Source organism: Berghia stephanieae, chromosome 11, assembly GCF_034508935.2.
Source record: "Berghia stephanieae isolate SIO BIC M18660-M18661 chromosome 11, UCSD_Bste_1.3, whole genome shotgun sequence".
NCBI lineage: Eukaryota > Metazoa > Mollusca > Gastropoda > Nudibranchia > Aeolidiidae > Berghia > Berghia stephanieae.
The window spans coordinates 13,586,938-13,606,344 of record NC_088370.1 but is presented as its reverse complement, the minus strand read 5'-3'; the positions used below and the strand labels follow the sequence as shown (position 1 = coordinate 13,606,344).

The 19,407-nt window shown below is 35.0% G+C and overlaps 1 protein-coding gene across 1 annotated transcript in view; it reads right to left on the bottom strand.

Moving 5' to 3' along the window:
* Positions 1 to 17,508, bottom strand: part of LOC144957257 (uncharacterized) — a 29,789-nt gene extending 12,281 nt beyond the window's left edge. The window contains exons 1-10 of the mRNA XM_078888344.1: positions 17,266 to 17,508; positions 14,723 to 14,864; positions 13,913 to 14,028; positions 13,149 to 13,234; positions 9,823 to 11,250; positions 8,850 to 9,087; positions 7,222 to 7,358; positions 6,267 to 6,461; positions 3,293 to 3,430; positions 809 to 944 (exon numbers count right to left, since the gene is read on the bottom strand). Of these exons, the coding sequence (XP_078744470.1) occupies positions 809 to 944; positions 3,293 to 3,430; positions 6,267 to 6,461; positions 7,222 to 7,358; positions 8,850 to 9,087; positions 9,823 to 11,250; positions 13,149 to 13,234; positions 13,913 to 14,028; positions 14,723 to 14,864; positions 17,266 to 17,299 (2,650 nt within the window). The 5' untranslated portion in view covers positions 17,300 to 17,508. The remainder of the gene's footprint in view (positions 1 to 808; positions 945 to 3,292; positions 3,431 to 6,266; positions 6,462 to 7,221; positions 7,359 to 8,849; positions 9,088 to 9,822; positions 11,251 to 13,148; positions 13,235 to 13,912; positions 14,029 to 14,722; positions 14,865 to 17,265) is intronic.
* Between the last annotated feature and the right edge of the window lie 1,899 nt (positions 17,509 to 19,407).

Genomic DNA, 19,407 nt, shown 5'->3' with positions numbered 1-19,407 from the left:
TTTAGGTGCCCAAATATTCGACCGGCGGTGACAGTCCAAATTATTCACCCGGCGAAAAAGTTCCGGCTCAAATCTCGATCGCGATATTTTTCTTCTTCTTTAAAATTTTTTTTTTTTTTTTGGTTTTTTTTTTTTTTTTTTTGAATAGTGACGACGGACAAAAACCGGAGGTTCCGGATTAAAACCGGCTGGTGGTAAAAAAAAAACCCGGATTTCCGGCTAAAACCGGAAAAGTGGCATCCCTGGGAGGAAACATTCTTTTTCTTCTTCATAAAAACGAAGTGACTCAGTAACAAAAAAAACATTTCTGTAAGCGTGTTGCATATCCAAAAAAAGGAAAAAAAAAAAAGAAAAGAAGAAGAAAAATCATGGTTACCTTCCTAATACTCTGTAGCTCATTGAGCAATTTAAAAAGTAGAAAAAACTTTGTTTATATGAATGTACCTACATATTATTGATAGCTTACTCTGCAGCTCATTGAGCAATTTGAAAAGTAGAAAAACTTTGTTTTATCATGAATGTACATATCGATAGCTAACTCTGTCGCTCATTGAGCAATTTAAAAAGTACAAAAACGTTGTAGCTAACTCTATAGCTCATTGAGCAATTTAACAAGTAGAAAAACGTTGTAGCTAACTCTATAGCTCATTGAGCAATTTAACAAGTAGAAAAACGTTGTAGCTAACTCTATAGCTCATTGAGCAATTTAACAAGTAGAAAAACGTTGTAGCTAACTCTATAGCTCATTGAGCAATTTAAAAAGTAGAAAAACTATGTTTTATTATGAATGTACATATTGATAGCCAACCTTGTGAGTAGAGAGTTAACTGCTTCCAGTCCCCGGTGTCACGTAGGTTTTCATCCTCCGGTATAAACGCCCCAGTGGTAACATTGAGTTGGGCTAGACCTTCGTCGCGGATCGTCTGCCAGTTTTCCTCTAGAATCTGAAGTGGATAATAGACGAGTGCTCGAGTTATGAAAAGAACAAATGAATCGGTTTTCTAGATTTAGAATTAAAAGCACCTGAGAGGAAGTAAGGCAAAGGGAACAGAAATAAATTGCAAGAGCAATCTCAATAAGAGATCGTGTTCAAGTCCAATCTAAACACACACACACGATTCCACTAAGATGAGTAGACTCAACTAAATTGTTTACACAATATCATATTTAATTTTTAAAAAACAAAAAAATCCCAGAAAAAACAACTTAATCAGTCCATAACAGACAGAGGTTGTTTGTTTGTTTGTTTTTAACGGTTTTATGGTGTTTGCGACACATTTAGGTCATTTCAACACCAGTAAAAAGGAAGAAAATATGAGACAAAAATTTTTAGAAAAGTAAGACAAAGGTGAATGATTCAAGTAGGGAACAGATGTAGATTCCAAGAGCACACTATCAATGTGCTTAGTTAGAGATCACTTAAAAGTCTTATCCAGACACAAGCACAGCATCCCGCAAAAAGGAATACACTCAAATGTTTACAAACCATTATATATCCAAAAATAATATATGTGACAGTACACCCAAAACTAACACTATACATTTGACTGTTTCCCTCTCCGGCCAGGGCTAAGAAACAAATGTTTATTGTTTTTAAGGTATTTACGGTGTTTGCAACACAATAAGGTTATGTCAGTGCCAGCAAAAAGGGAGAAAATGGGAAAGCAAAAAGTTCTAGAATTACAATTAAAGCATCCAAGAAAAATGAAGACAAAAGGGGAATTGGTTCAAATAGGAAACAGATGTAGATTCCAAGAGCACACTATCAAAGTACTTAGATAGAGATCACCTAAAAGTCTCATCCAGACACAAGCACAGGTCCATTCTAAGAGGAATACACTCAAATGTTTACAAATCATATATAATATGTATACAAAACATAATACGGTGCATAACAGAGAGATGATTTACAAGGAAAAAAAATATCATCCCCCAAAACTATCTCCCTCTCAGCCAGGATATCTGGCCAGGGATAGGACAAAACCAAGTAATCCCATTCCGAGACAAAGACAGAAAGCAAGTTGGAAAACAGATATAGGGGGATAGAAGACAGTAAGTACCTCCCTGTCCAATATGGGAGGTCGGGAACCTCAGCTAAGAAAAAAAAGTAATCCCATTCCGAGACAAAGACAGAAAGCAGCTCAGATGACTGACATAGGGGGATAGAAGACACAGCAAGGGACCTCCTGCCCACCATACCCACCCAGAACAGAGACGATTTACAAGAAGAATATATAAACATATCATCTCCCAAAACTAGCAATATACATTCGACTCGTTCCCTCTCAGCCAATTACTTCACCCTGGGCCAAGACAAAACAAAGAAGTCTCATCCAAGACATAGACAGAAAGGTTCCTGGAAAAGGAAATCAAATATAGGGGAAATAGAAGTTACAGCAAACTTAACTTTCTGTCTCACCTTGTGTGTGTTTAAGGGTTTTACGGCGCTTGCAACATATTAAGGTCATATCAGCGACAGTAAAAAAAAAGATTTTTTTGTTTGTTTGTTTGTTGCTTTAGGTCTCTTCCAACACAATTGAGGTTATATGAGAGACCGCTGAAACAAAAAAACAAGCAATCTAACAAAAATAGTACAAATGTAAATCATAACCTAAAGATATCATAAGCTAAATTATAAATAACCAAGAACAAACAGGCAGAAGATTTACAGAAAAAAAAATATCCCCTGCCAAAAATACAATCACAAACCAAAGAAGCAGGATAGGCTAGTAAAGAGAAGAAGAAACACATCACTATCGGATCGTACACCCACGCGAACATCATAGGTATATGATTCAAGGGTGATGCTCCCATCCAACCACCCGCGATAAAAAAAAAGAAAACGGGATAGTAAAAAGTTCTAGAATTACAACTGAAGCACCCAAGAAAAAGTAAGACAAAGTGGAATTGGTTCAGATAGGAAACAGATGTAGATTCCAAGAACACACAATCAAAGGACTTACCTAAAAGTCTCACCCGGACACCAGCACAGGTCCCAACTAAGAGGAATACACTCAAATGTTTACAATTTATATGTCCAAAATAAAAAATAATACAACGGAGAGATGATTTACAAGGAAAAAAATATCATCTCCCAAAACTATAACTGTACATTCGACTGTTTCCCTCCCAGACAAGGACTCCGGTCAGGATCAGGACAAAACCAAGTAATCTCATTCCAAGACAAAGACAGAAAGCAATTGAAAAACAGATACAGAGCGATAGAAGACACAGCAAGCACCCGACTGTCCACTATGGGAGGTCGGGAACCCCACCACCTGGTCTGTCTCACCTTGGTGTATTGCTTATATCCAGCTTGCTCAGGAGTCCAGAAAGGTTTTCCAGTAAGTTCCTTGACGTTGTACAGAGATCTCTGCCACTGAGACAAGAACAATCCTTTCTCTTCAGCCTCCCTGAAGTAATGACGGGCCTGGTCAAGAATTGAGAGGGGGTGGTCGATTAACTAGCATAAAAATCTTGAAAGGTGTGTATGAAATAGTGCAAAGCATCATCATCATCATCATCATCAGATTCGGAGGACTTTTTTGTTATTGTTGTTGTTATTTTACCTTAGCTACTGCTGTTTATTTCTTCATAAAATCGGATCACTTAGTTATACTGCTGTAACCCAGCAAGTGACTGACAACAGCAGCTGCATGCTGTAAAAATGGCTACCTGGACGGGGATTCCCCTTTTTGAGCGTTAAGACACAAAGTATTGCATTTTTGTGATGTAATATAACACCATATCGAGATGACCACTTACATTACAAAAATATTAACTAATGGAACAGATAGTACTACTTTCACTTGTTATGTTGGTTCTTTTTTCGCTTTATTGTGATTATTCTGATAGGTTTTATAAGCAATTTAAAATCCCTACTATTTTAAAATATTTTTGTTGTTTTGCGGACAATAAAAAATTCAAATCTTTAAAATCAGACGTTGGATTCCAAAACTAATTAATGCTTTGTCCAGTCTTAATATTATTACACAAAGTAAACCATTCATTTCCTGATTCAACACATTTTAACTACGTTTTTAATGGTCATAAATGTAATGGACTGGACATCAGGTATGTTCTCTTCATTTGTATTTTGTATTGTATTTAAAAGAAATGGAGATAAGTGGATTAAACAATTTAACACACTCCTAAAAAAACATATAAAGCAATATATTGTGTGTGTAGGTTTTACTTCACTATTACAAATAGAAACAAAACCATCGTCATTACACCAAACAACAACACCATCACAGTGGCGTAGTAGATAATACAAACAATGAATATGGTAGAAAAAGGCATCCTCTCTCTCTCTCTCTCTCTCTCTCTCTCTCTCTCTCTCTCCTCTCTCTCTCTCCCCTCTCCCTCTCTCTCTCTCTCTCTCTCATGCACATTCACAAACATGCATACATACACACATACATCCTGCATATATACACACATACAAACGTAAAAGACAGGCTAAGAGAAATGCATTACATTCACACTACACCTAGTTCATATCACTGACAACAACGATATAACATCAACAGTTAGTACAGATAGTATTCCATAAAGGCAATTTGACTGGGGAAAATAAGAAGTGGGGGGGGGGGGGGGGTTTACTCAAACATAGCCAAGATAGAGAAAATAATATTGGCACCTCCTAGGAATTAAAAGATATTCAGACAATATTCACATTGTACAAGTAGTGCAGCCGGTGAATAAAACCTTCCCACACCAATCAACAGAGACATGAATGAAACAAACCCATTCATTTCATATTTCTTAAATCAGTAACAGATGTGTATTTAAGAACTATTATTGTAGGGCTACTTGCAGAGTGTATATATATATATATTCCTGTACTACAATAAGTATGACTTCTTCACTCCTTTACCATATTCGTGGGAACTTTTAATGATAAAACTGTAGAATTGGTGTAGTAAAGTGTTCCATGGTCAGTGGGGAGTCCAGGAAATGATTACGACATTGTTTACATTGTGTAACTGGTCCAAATTCATCACCCACGATAGCCTAGACATCTCATAGACTGCTAGATATTCCCAGTGAAATTTGATACCCCACCCCTACACTTGTTACATATTTGTTGAACTGAATTAACATTAGTGCAACAGAAAGTAGACAGTTTGTACTATGTACTAGTGTGAATAATAATAAACTGCAACGTCTGATTGTTGTTGTAGGGATTCCAGGAACATTTGATTTAAAAGATAAATGTAGTGAAAATGTGAGTCTACTTTGCTGTCTTCCTGAGAAAGAACTATACTGATGATATCTATGATATTTAGTCCACTGTGTGAGGGGGATTTCAATCTATAACATGAGTGATATATATTTACATTTAAGATAATTGTCACTTGGCTATGCCATTATTTATCAGACCAATTAGACTACTCGCTTCACTGACTGCAGGCACGTGCCATACCAGAGTGCAGGTAAAGAGAAGGAGAGTAGTGACCTCTTGACCTAGCATCTCAACTAAGTGATCCGCTGGTAAACCACTGTTTAGCTCAAAAACAGTTTTCTTTCAATCTAGCAATTTATTTTGTGATAGTAGTCTTAGCATCCAATCCAAAGAATGGCATGCAACTGTTACTGTCCATTTAACTCCAGAGGTCTTAGGACCCTGAAGGAGATCAACCCATTACACTACAAATAATCTGCATACGCAATCTTACCAACAATAGCCACTTTAACTATTTTATAGACTATCCTTCAGAATAGAGCATGCCAATTTTCAAAGTGAAAAAATCAAACAAACACACCAAAAATAAAACCCCGATAAAATGTATCAAGTGATGGAAAACTTTATCAAAACTTTTGCTTCTTGTTTTGTTTAGTTTTTTAATCTCATGTCAACTATGTCTTGTAAAATGCCACTGAACACATTCAGTAAAATTTGCACTCTATAAATTGATATATTTATTCTTTATTATTATTATTATTATTATTATTATTATTATTATTATTATTATATTATATTATTATTATTATTATTATTATATTATTATTATTATTATATTACTAAATTATTAATTATCATTATCATTATCATTCTTATTATCATTATTATTATTTATTATATTATTATTATTATTATTATTATTATTATTATTATTATTATATTATCATAACTATTATTATTATTATTATTATTATTAATAAATGTCACGATCAGGTTAAAAAGGAATATGTTTTCCATTATTGCCAGAAAACTTTTTTTTTCTAAATCAGGAAACTCGGAAACTGTCTGAACAACTTACATCTTCTTCTTTTCCAACTCGAAGCAAGGCATCTCCAAGTTGTACATAAAACCGACCATCACTCGTTCCTTCCTCTCCACTTGCAATCCCCTCCTTCAACAAAGGAATAGCTCGACTCAAGTCATTGTCCGCTGTCCTTAGGATGAATCCCAGATGGGCCTTGGCGAATCCACTGTTAGGGTTCTTTTTCAGTACCTGAGCAAATTCATTTGAAAAATAAATCGTTTATATATCTCATCATTTATTTCTTCACTCCGCAATCATTGATCAAACGTGAAAAAAATAAAAGACAGAGAGATCAAACACTCAAAGATCATTGTAGTGATACCATACCTGCCAACCTATACTGAAAAAAAAATAGGAATCAAACTTTAAAAAAAGAGGAGTCTGGGGAAAAAAATAGGGGTAAACCTAAATTTTATTTAAAAGTCTTTAATTTCAGTATATATCCGATACTTTTAATGAAAGTTGCCCAGTATCCCTAAATGAGTATTACCCAGTACCACAAATTTTTTTAAGTTGCACTCACCAACGAGAAAAATTAGTTTCACATTTTCGCTTTTTCTTTTTTTACTCATTTTATTTTGGGTCAAGACATGATGGATGAAAAAACCCCCCAAAAAACGGAGTTTCCATATTACGACAGGGTACTCAAAAAGGAAAAAAAAAAAGCTGAGTAAATCTGATTTTAACGGGGTAATTGGCAGGTATGTGATACTATTGTAAACATACCTATAGGTCAAGCTGGACAAAATGACCTATCGCAATACTGGATATTTCAAAAACTTGTGAAGGTCATTTTGAGCACATTTCGCAATGTGATCAATGATATGAGCACATAGAAAAACAATAAAGACCGTCCTCATTGCATAAGCTGCACTGTTATTAACACTTTTTTTTTCAAAATCACCCCTAACGCGGTTATAGTTGGATGCCCTCGAAATACAATACTCACATCTTTGAAAACTTCCCTGGCCCGTTCATTTTGGCCAATCAGCAAATATTGGACACCAAACTCATTGAGCAGTTTGAGATCATCGGGGAATCTCTGGACCAGAATTTTGTATGTCTTCACTCCCTTGGCTCCCCAACCTGTTTGGATGTGACCATAACATTTATATATTACCAAACTAAAGATGAGAGAAAAAAAAAAGTAATAATACTAATAATAATAATAACAATAATAGTAATAATAATAATCATAATAATAATAATAATAATAATAATAATAATAATAATAATAATAATAATAGTAATAATAATAAAATAATAATAATATATAATAATAATAATAATAATAATAATAATAATAAATAATAATAATAATAATAATAATATAAATAATAATAATAATAATAATAATAATAAAATAATAATAATAATAATAATAATAATATAATAATAATAATAATAATAAATAATAATAATAATAATAATAATAATAATAAATAATAATAATAATAAGGAGAAGAAGAATAAAAAAAGAAGAAGAAGAAGAAGAAGAAGAAGAAGAAGAAGAAGAAGAAGAAGAAGAAGAAGAAGAAGAAGAAGAAGAAGAAGAAGAAGAAGAAGAAGAAGATGCCTGAACAACATGCAGACACCAGATGCAATGTATGTAATAACAAATAACTTTTAGTTGCTTCCTCATAAACAAAAATGTAATGTAAACCTGCTACAGAGATTGTGGATTTTCTAAAGAGGAAAATAAACTATGAAAAAAACAAGGGAAAACAAGGGCAAGAAGGGTTGTGAAGATGATGTAAAAAAATTGAATCAACATTTTGTGAGTAGATCACACCAAAATCAACAACATCCATTTGTTTACATGAAAGATACGTTTGAAAGTTTTTGCTCAATTTAAATCTGATTTTGGGGCAAACCCGCTACACTCAATAATATCCAGCAAGGTACGGGAGCAAATCACTTTTTAAAAAATTGGGGGCATATTGTAGCCACTTGGTGTTACTAAAAATATTTTATATTAAAAAAAAGAAAAGGTTTATTCAATAACAACACAAAAGATGGCTAAATACAAATATATTATGATAGTCGGCGGATCAAACCTCTGAAGTCGACATATGAGCTTTGAGCACAATGTTTTATCTCATTTTGCCCCCCCCCCTCCCCCCCCCTCCCTCTTTGCTCTTTTTTACTCTTACCCTTATCATCATTTTTGTAAATCGAAAGTTTATAGACAATGGCGGAATAGTACAAAAAACAGTTGCCAACATGCCTTCACGCGATTGCTAGAGTTCACAACGTGACTTTTTAATCTATGTGTGTTCTTTTTTTAAATTAGTATTATGTGCAGAGTTTTAGCAAGTTTAAAAATGTAAAACCCTACAAACTGTGGAGTGATCCTCGACAATATTGGAGGTTTCCACAAGACGAGGAAGAAGAAGAAGAAGAAGAAGAAGAAGAAGAAGAAGAAGAAGAAGAAGAAGAAGAAGAAGAAGAAGAAGAAGAAGAAGAAGAAGAAGAAGAAGAAGAAGAAGAAGAAAAAGGAAGAGTGAAAACAGGAATGATTCTGCCAAAAGCGGAAGGGTTGGCAGGTATGCTAATACTGGTCATATATACTGATACCTCTAAATTGTTGACGTTCTGCAAGTTTCCGTCCACACATCTTGACCAGATCATCGGGCACTAGCTTCAAGGACAGGACACGGTCCAGGAAATTGATGGACTGTTCCAAGTAGTCGTTGCTCATGTGTTTGAATCCCAGCTTGTCCAAAGTCAAACCTTTACCATACGTCGCCCGGGGGCTGTTGGGATGGCCGTTTAAAATCTCATCAAACTTTTTTATGGCAGCTTCAAAGTTTTCCTGAAATGAAATTTCCCAAAAACATTGTTTGATTGAGAACTTTGATTTTATTCTAAGCTAGATCAATGTTTTCACCAAAAGTGCAATGATATTAATATAATTTGTCTTGTTTTATAGAATTGAAAATGACATTTATCGTTTAAAGATTAAATTCAGTTGTTTAAATAAATTTGTAAAAACAACAACGAATAAATATTTAATTCTAAATCAACAAATTTTGAATTTTTAAAATAATAATCTTTCATAAGTAGAAGAAAAAAAAGTAATAGAATCTTTGGAGTGCAAATATAAACCTATTAAGAATTTTTTTTAAAAATCATGAATCAGAATTTTAAACTGGAAAATTGGCACAAAATACATGCCTTCTTCTTCTTTTTTTTCCAATCAACTAAATCCAACAAATTCATCTATTCTAAAGCATTTGGATTGCAATTTATATTTATATATGGGAAGAGTAGTTGTCCAAAACTGAATAGGACTGTGTAGACCATGTTTTAAGAAAAGAATCTGGAGGTAATTTAGGCTGTTGGAGTAGTTTAGATGATTTTAAAAAAAGATTTTATTGTCATGAGTTAAAAACTAGGGTCAAGTATAGAATATATATATATATATCATTGAGGACAACAAATATGTCTAGTTTCTAAAAGTGAAAAAATCCAAATTTCACATATTTTGTGTTGACGTCTGCAACAGGAATGAATGATTGGGCCTGAAATAACACTTAATAAAACTTACCGCTTCCAGCAAAGCATCTGCCTCATCCAATTCCTTGCGTATCTCCATGTCCTCCACATTGGTTATAGCAGCCTTTACGTATGACTTCCTCTCATCCTCCTTTCTCAAAGCTTCTCTCTTTTCTTCCTCTTTCCTCTTAGTTTCTTCTTCTTTTTTCTTCATCTCCTTTTCTCGTCTCTCTGCTTCTTTCTTTTTCTCCTCCTCTTTCTTCCTAAGAGCTTCTTTCTGCTCTTTTTCCTTTCTTTCAGCCTCCTCCTTCTCTTGTTCTTTCTTCAATGCTTCTTTTCTCTCTTTTTCTTTCAGTTCAGCTTCTTTTTTCTCTTTATCCTTTCTTTCCTTCTCTTTCTTCTCTTGCTCCTTTCTCTCCTTCTCTATCCGTTCCTGTTCTTTTTTCTCTTTTTCTTGTTGTTTTTTCATTTCTTCCTTCTTTAATGCTGCTTCTTTCTCCTTCCTCTCTTTCTCTTTCCTTTCAGCTTCTTCTCTCTCCTTTCTCTCTTTTTCTTTCTCCTTCCTCTCTTTTTCTTTCCTTTCAGCTTCTTCTTTCTCCTTTCTCTCTTTTTCTTTCCTTTCAGCTTCTTCTTTCTCCTTTCTCTCTTTTTCTTTCCTTTCAGCTTCTTGTTTCTCCTTCCTCTCTTTTTCTTTCTTTTCAGCTTCTTCTTTCTCCTTTCTCTCTTTTTCTTTCCTTTCAGCTTCTTGTTTCTCCTTCCTCTCTTTTTCTTTCTTTTCGGCTTCTACTTTCGCCTTCCTCTCTTTTTCTTTCCTCTCAGCCTCATCTTTTTCCTTTCTCTCTTTTTCTTTCCTTTCGGCTTCTTCTCTTACCTTCCTTTCTTTTTCTTTCCTTTCTGCTTCAACCCTTTCCTTCTCTTTCCTCTCAGCTTCCTTTTTCTCTTTTTCTATCCTTTCTGCTTCTTTCCTCTCTTCCGCTTCCTTCTTCTTTTTCTCCTCTTCTTGTCTCAGTTTCTCAAGCCTTTCTTTCTCTTTTCTCTCCGCTTCTTTTTTCTCTTTTTCTTTCCTTTCTGCCTCTTTTCTCAGTGCCTCTTGTTTTTCCTTCTCCTTTCTCTCTGCTTCCTTTTTCTCTTGTTCCCTCCTTTCCTTTTCTCTCCTCTCTTCAGCTTCCTTCTTCTTCCTCTCCTCTTCCTGCCTAAGTTTCTCAAGCCTTTCTTTCTCTTTTCTCTCTGCTTCTTTCTTCTTCTCCTCTTCCTTCTTCTTTCTCTCCTCTTCTTTTTTCACCTTATCCAGCCTTTCTCGTTCTTTTCTATCTGCCTCTTTTCTAGCCTCCTCCTCCTCCTTCCATTTCTTTTCCGCCCTTTTTCTCTCCTCCTCTTTTTGCCGCTCCTTCTCCTTTCTTAATTCCTCAGCTCTCCTATCTTCATCATCGGACTGAATGTTGTTATTTTCATCCACATCTCTTTTCTGTCTATCCTCAACCTACAAAGCGCCAAAAAAAAAAATATATATATATATACAACAATAATAATAATAATAATAAATAAATAATAATAATAATAATAATAATAATAATAATAATAATAATAATAATATTTCTTTTAAAAAATCAACAAAAAATAGAAATGATAACTATCAAGTTCCATATTTATAAATAAACCATTCGCGAGGTTTGAATAACTTGACTCTATCAAAAGGGGTTCGTGAAACCATAATTAATCAAGGTTTCTGTAGTACTAAACAAACAGAAATAGCTGGAGAAGGGCGTTGATGGAGGACCTAAAAACTGAAGGCTTAACATGGAGAGAAGCTGAGAAGATGGTACTACAAAGTTGGGTGGTGGAGGGGATTCGTCGATGGCCTATGCTCCAGTGGGAGTGAACGACCTAAGTAAGTAAGTAAGTAAGTAAGTAAGTAAGTAAGTAAGTAAGTAAGTAAGTAAGTAAGTAAGTAAGTAAGTAAGTAAGTAAGTAAGTAAGTAAGTAAGTAAGTAAGTAAGCAAACAGAAAAATTGTTCGATACTTTTTGGGTTGGACACTAAACTATCGCCAAGTATTTCCACAGAACTTAACATAGAGCCACCTGCCTGGGACAAGATGGCAGAGTGGATAAGGCATGTACTTACACCCTGAGGCCTGGTTCGAACCTCCTTGTCGACATCAAGTTAATTTTTTTTTCACAAGGATCAATTTGCCTTAAAGGCAGACCGGCAAACCCATTTTGCCCCGAAGGAGATGTTAATTTGAAACAAAATGCCAGCACCAACTACTGAAAAAGACCTAACAATAAGGGTCAAAATGCCAGCACCAACTACTTATAAAAAGACCTAACAATACAATAAGAGTCAAAATGCCAGCACCAACTACTTATAAAAAGACTTAATAATAAGAGTCAAAATGCCAGCACCAACTACTGAAAAAGACCTAACAATAAGAGTCAAAATGCCAGCACCAATTACTTAAAAAGACCTAACAAAAAGAGTTAAAATGCCAGCACTAAAATGGCTAAAATACTGTATCATTGACATATGACGAGAAACTTTCACTCATGGGAGTGAGCTTTAAAAAAAAACATAAATAAACCCAAAAAAACGGGTTGATCTAAAAGAAGTTTAGCGTGACATATCTAAGAAACAAAAATTTAAAATTAATATAAATACATAAATCTGAAAAAATTATGCAACAGTGTATCATCAACTAAATGTGCTCATGCTCCAAATGAGCTGGTCCCAAACCAGCAGCTACAATTACTTATAATGGACAACAACACATGACCCAAGAAAGGTGCTATTTACAATTCTATTTTTTTGTTTTGTTTTGTTTTTGACAGAAACAACGCTGTTGCAGGCCGGGTAGTCATTTTACACTCTTGAGTTCCTTTTAAGAACTCGGACCATGGACTGGACCTACCAGTTCAAAGGCAAGCTGAAAGACCACAAAGCCGGATAACACAAACCAAGGGTGCCTGACTCTAACCATTGTAAGTGATAGAGGTGTCATTTTGAGGAGAATAATTTTTAAATTTAAAAAAAACAAAAAAACAACTAAAATTTTTATTTTTAAAAACAGTGTGGCTTTTAGAGAGGAAATTTGAGAAGAATCACTTTTAAAATAAAAAAAAATAAATAAAACAATTTTTTAAAAATAATGCAGCTTTTGTGATAACATTTAACATGTGTGTTTAGATTAAATGATTTTTATCACAAAATAACGGGATTGTGGTTCTTCTCTGTTGATCACACTGGTAGGGGAAATGTTTGCCTCTAATATAAGCTAAAACAAACAAAATTTTTTTATTTTTTTTTTTATTATCAAGAGTCCAAAACCCTCGAAATATAATAATACATAGCAATCAAAACAGTATCTGACCAAGCAACTCACCCCTTCTTCCTGTGGATTTTGTAGACTGTTTATATAGTCTTGAACGACCAACACTTGGGGATGGATGAAAGCATTCAGGATTTGTTCTGTGACAAATTCAAATAAATTTTATTTTAAATCTAAAGAGCATAAATAATTTTTTAATAAATTAAACAAGGAGAGAGGAAGACATTTCTTCTATAAATTGAGGAAGACTGATTATTTTTTTTTTTTTCCTTTTGAAGGGAATGGTGGGGAAGGAGGGAGGGGGGGGGGGGGGGTGGAGGTGTGAAATGTTTTCCTTCTGTTTTGTCTGTAACCCTAACATACAAACCTTTTCCCAGTATCAGACCTGCCTAAATATTTTGGCTTATGCAAATTATAGAAAGACTTGATTAAGAGATATATAACCTGACACCATCGCATATCACATGTGTTTTTATCATCTGTTATGGATCTCTTGATTGAATTGAACGACTCAAAATTATTAAATTAGTGATCTATTTTTTTTTTTAATTGTTCAAGAGCCAGAAGGCCCCTGGAGCTAAGGACAACAGTATTCGCCGTTGAAATATAAAAAAGTCAATCCTGAAGTACTTTCAACTAGTTCTTACAGACCCAGCTACTTGACTACACTCCAAATCCATACCTGTCCCTTTTCTTGTGAGCCAAGTGAACTACCAGGACCCAAAATAAAAAGTTTAAAAATATAACATAATCGAGTTTTACAGCATTGGTGAAGAATGTTCTATGATGCAAAGTACATCCTAATACACCAATCTCACCTCCAATATCCTTGAGTTCGGAAGAGAAGAAGACGCCAGAGGCTGCCACACCGGCACTGATTAGTAAAACGGAGATCCAAACCAGTTTGGAAGATGAGGAAGATCCTTGCTTGTTACTGTAGGGAATAAAATAGCAATGATAAGCATTACATTGTTTTGGTTTGTTTTTTTGTTTTTTAAGGGTTTTACGGCGCTTGCAACACATTTAGGTCATATCAGCGCCAGTAAAAAATAAGAAAAAGGGACAGTAAAAAGTTCTAGAATTACAATTAAAGCACTCAGGAAAAGGGAAGACAAGGGGGAATTGGTTCAAATAGGAAACAGATGTAGATTCCAAGAGCACACTATCAAAGTACTTAGTTTGAGATCACCTAAAAGTCTCATCCAGACACCAGCACAGGTCCCCACTAAGAGGAACACATTCAAATGATTACAATTCATATATAAAAAGTAAACAAAACATAATACAATGCATAACAGAATAGAGAGATGTTTTACAAGGAAAAATAATATCACCTCCTAAAACAATAACTCTATACATTTGACTGTTTCCCTCCCAGCCAAGGACTCCGGCCAGGGTCAGGACAAAACCAAGAAATCTCATCCCAAGACAAAGACAGAAAGCAAGTTGGAAAACAGATATAGAGGGATAGAAGACATAGTTACTCCCTGCCCACTGTGGGAGGCCAGGATCCCCATCCAGAAGCATTTTATTGAAGTAGATATCAGACCTTATCATGCTTTAAGCTGGTTGGATGGGAGAAACCATTTCAATCTTTGCTAATCCAGAAAACCACGTGTATAACTCACCTTGTGTTGGACTTTTGTGATTTCCCTGCCTTGGAAGATTTGGAATTATTGTCAGATTTTGGAATGTCTTTGACACTGCCATTGTTGGACTTGTTGCCTCCTTTGGGTGGATTCTTGGGAGACTGCTGTTTCTTCCCATTTGCTTCAGGAAAGATATGAAATAAACGTTATGGTTGTTGTGGTCCTTCAGAGCAGAGCCCAAAGGCTATGTGATCTAGTGGTATGACACTCACTTTCGGATCGGAAGGTCCTGGGTTAGAGCCTCGCTCGGCTCATAGTTGAGTCCTTGGAGAAGGCTCTTTACTCACATTCTCTCACAGTACTCGGGTGTAACATGAGTACCTCCTGGCCATTAACAGTGTTGTCTCTGTCTGAAAAAAAAAAGTATAATATCGCCTAATAGGCGTGTTAAATGTTGCCATTGGCCAGGGACCCCCTGTAAAGCGCATTGAGCACACTTAGTGGATATTGCGCTATATAAAAGCTCATTTTAAGGCCCATGGAACTGGAGTTTATCCCAGTTTTGGTGACGTTAAAAGAACAATAGCAATAGATCGCTACCGTTTATATGGGACATTAACATTTAGTCACTGCTGGGTGTGGGTGGGAAGTGTCAGAAAATATCTAATCTTTACATGAGATCACTGTCCCTTTGTGTGTGAACTCAAAGCAGGTTGCTCCACACACACACCCCCCCCCCCCTCACCCAGGCCACTTCTACTTCTATTATTATTGTGGATTCCAATATCATATCAATATGCACTGAAGTGTTAGTGTAGTCTGACATACCATCATAACATCCCATGCTGCAAATGATGGTTTAGAGATAAATACTACAGTGTGTCCTTGTCTCAATATTACGCCGTGGCCACCCACTTCGTAATATTAATATCTCTAGGTACTATTTCCACTACTGACATCAACTACTACTATTTATAGTATTAGAACTAATACTACTCATCCTATTATTCAAACAGCAAGATTTGATTTCTTTAATGTCTTGATCTATATATATGTTAATAATGAGATATACTAACTGACTAACTGATCGAAATGAGATCAATTTTCACCAAAGTTCATATATATAAAGCTCTCATGGTGAAAACAAAAACATAGTTCAGTTTTTTTGTATTTTAAATCTGTCTGAAAAAAAGTTAAATTTAAAGTTAATCCCACTTGACAATGTGTAACGATGACCCATTATTATCATCTGTGTTGCTTCCACCTCCCTGAGTTAAACTAAACTTAAAAGATAAATAAAAATGAGGGACCGAGAAAACGATGGCATCAGCCACGGTGCAGCTCCATGAAGAACAATTAGGAGATACGAGTGTGTGTGTGTGGGGTAGGAGGTGCAAAGGTGATGCCAACTGCAGGGGCTGAACCAGACTCCTCTGGATGTCAGTAGTCAGTGCATTTGTTGTCCACTCGACCATCATTTTATGGCCACCTCTATTCGAAGCAGCACTGTGAAACTGTGAATATTAGAAAGCGTTCGTTTTCATCATTTGCAGTTGTTGTACTACTGTCACTGTCACTGCAAATATAGTAGATATTATTTATATTTGCAGTAGTACTGCAAATGCGGGTTCGTTCTGTATTTGCAGTAGTAGCCCACGAGTCTAGAGCTTTATTTAGGATTGGGCGCAAAATATAAATAAACTACATTATTATTATTATTATTATTATTATTATTATAGACGTCTATTTATTTTAATTTTTATTATTAGGCCTACAGTAATTGTAATTATTAAACTACTGATACTGATACTGATACTGCGAATAAGCATTGACTTCTGGCTGTCAATATTCCCAGACGGAGATCGGAGTGGGGACGAATATATTTGCTAGAAACTAGAAAAAAACAAGAGAGAGAGAGAGAGAGAGAGAGAGAGAGAGAGAGAGTTTAATAATAAAAAAAAGAGGTGGGGGAAGGATGGGTGGGACATTTGTCCCTTTCAACGTTCTGTAAAAAGAAGACGGAATTTTAAAAAAAAAGAAAAAAAGTGACGTTACCAGGATTCGAACCCACAACGTCGATTATGGTCAAACTTCCAGGGCAGACGACTAAACCATTCGGCCATGACACCCACTTCGAAGTCGACGCATATTGTGTATATGTAGTAACAACTGATTTTAATGTTGGTTAATTTTATGTTTTTATATATATTTTATTAACTTTCCTTATTTCTATGTGCATCTGGAAACATTCCATATTCTGGAATGTGGATAATTGTTTCAAAGAGCGGAGTTTCAAATATGCGTCTGGGGATAATGAAAATTCGTTATCCCCAGACAGGTGTCTGGGGATAACAAATTCTGGGGATAATCACAGCGTAAAACTTCTTTTTTGTTTTGTTTTTTTAATAAAAAAACTTTATCATTATGAAATCGATTAGACTTTTTGCACGGAGGACTTTTGCATCCAACGGTCACAGATATAAACCCGGTCTCTTCTATGTTGCAATTTCAAGGCTAAAAATAAAAATGATATCAGCATTTGGTTATATATATCACAAACAACTTATCAACTTGCAACTTACTCTCGCTCTTCGCACTGCCTTTGCTCTTTGCCATTTCGTTTACCAGTAGTGCATAAGGTGAGCTGCAGCTCTGAGATAACACAGATTTCTTCTCCTTTTTATTTTCCTGTTCAGAAGTACAAAAATACAGAATATTGCAAAATCTGCACAAAATTCAAGTTCATAAATGACACAAACCGGGAGGTTTTTGTTTCGTAGACGTGGAATACCCTATGACACGGAAGTATAAACATTGTAATGACGTGACTAAAGTATAACAATTCGTATACTTTCACAATACAACTATTTACCCATTAAAAAAATAATTTCATATCTTTTTCAGTCTAAATGGCTAATTTTACATTGTTTCCTTTTTGTTCTTTTTTGTTTAGGAAAGGGGAGGGGGGTGCCTTTTCATTTTTCTTTTAGCTTTAGTTGCGGACATAAATTTTCTTCAGGCCATATTGCCATAAAACACGACATAAATTTTCAAATAAACCAATTGAAAAATGAGAAATTTTGTTTCGAGTATTAATATAGTCTAAAATGTTTTTGTACTTGTTTTGATTCGTTTTGTTTGTTTGTTTTATAATTTTTTGTTTGTTTGTTAATCTGTTTGTTGTGTTTTGTTGTTTTGTTTTGTTTTTGTTTTTTTGTTTTTTTTTGTTTTTTTTTGTTTTTTTTTTGTTTTTTGTTTTTTGTTTGTTTTTTTTTGGGGGGGGGGGGGGTGGTCATTTTTTTTCTCTAAAGTTTATTTAATTTTTCCTCCTGCGAGTGATTTCATAATTATGAAACAGGAACTTATCCCGGTCTCTGTAACGCTAAGGGGTCCAGATAACTCGGGTTGGTTAGAGCTAGCAATCGCTTGTCTATTTAATTTTTGCAATCTATCGTTCACTCAAAAATAAAAGGCAAAATTCACTGAAGAGTTCAGTCAAGACATCTTTGACCACAAATTGAAATCAGACCCCATGATTTTCATCAATGACTTAAACAATTATTATTTGTGACCCTCCGCCTCGAAACGGTATTAAGTCGGATTTTTTCAATTTTTGGGTTTTTGGTACACAATCATAGCTTATATTATGCTTAAAATGTTGATACCAAATTTATAACATTCTGATTATTCATTGCCCAACTATGACCGTTTGAAGTAGGGAGAGTGTAAAAACCAAGTTTTGAGAAAATCGACTTTGAAGTTTTCACACATAATCAAATCAATGGGGCAAAAATAACTCCTCAGATACGGGAATAGTAAAATTTGCAGAGACGCCAATTTTCAATTTGACACACAGGAATTTCAGACACCACTCGGAGGAATTTCAATACCGAAAGAGGAATTTCTGCACACACAAAAAGGGAATTAGGATGATATTTGGTATTGTGTTAACATAATATTGTATAGATCGAAATAGATAATTGATTACAAATATTGTCTGATATATGAGCACATTGCCAAATACAACCCCAAAGTTTCCTTATTTCAAGTGAAGAAAAGCTCCAAAACATAATGATGGTAGTGAGGCTGATGTTGTGTTGGTGGTTGTAGTAGTAGTAGTAGTAGTAGTAGTAGTAGTAGTAGTAGTAGTAGTAGTAGTAGTAGTAGTAGTAGTACTAGTAGTAGTAGTAGTAGTAGTAGTAGTAGTAGTAGTAGTAGTAGTGATGATGATGATGATGATGATGATGATGATGATGATGATGATGATGATGATGTCATAATGGCTGTTTTAGTAGTAGTAGTAGTGGTAGTGATGATGATGTGGTGGTGGTGGTGGTGGTGACTGTGGTTGTAGTGGTGGCAGTGGTTGTAGTAGTAATGATGATGTAGTGGTAGTGGTCGTAGTAGTTATGACGATGTGGTGGTGGTGGTTGTAGTAGTAGTGGCAGTGTTGATGCAGTGGTGTGTGGTGATTGTAGTAGTAGTGGTCGTGATGAAGATGCGGTGGTGGTGGTTGTAGTGTGTGTGTGTGTGTGTGTGTGTTTGGTGTAGAGAGAGAGAGAGAGAGAGGAGAGAGAGAGAGAGAGAGAGAGAGAGAGAGAGAGTGCTAAAAGTGCATCAAGTGATAAGTAGAGCAACACGAACTTTAAAAACCAACGAGGCTAAAGTTTGAGGTCGAAGTATTTGTTATTAACTATTATTGGCATGTGCAGCCTTGGAAATGG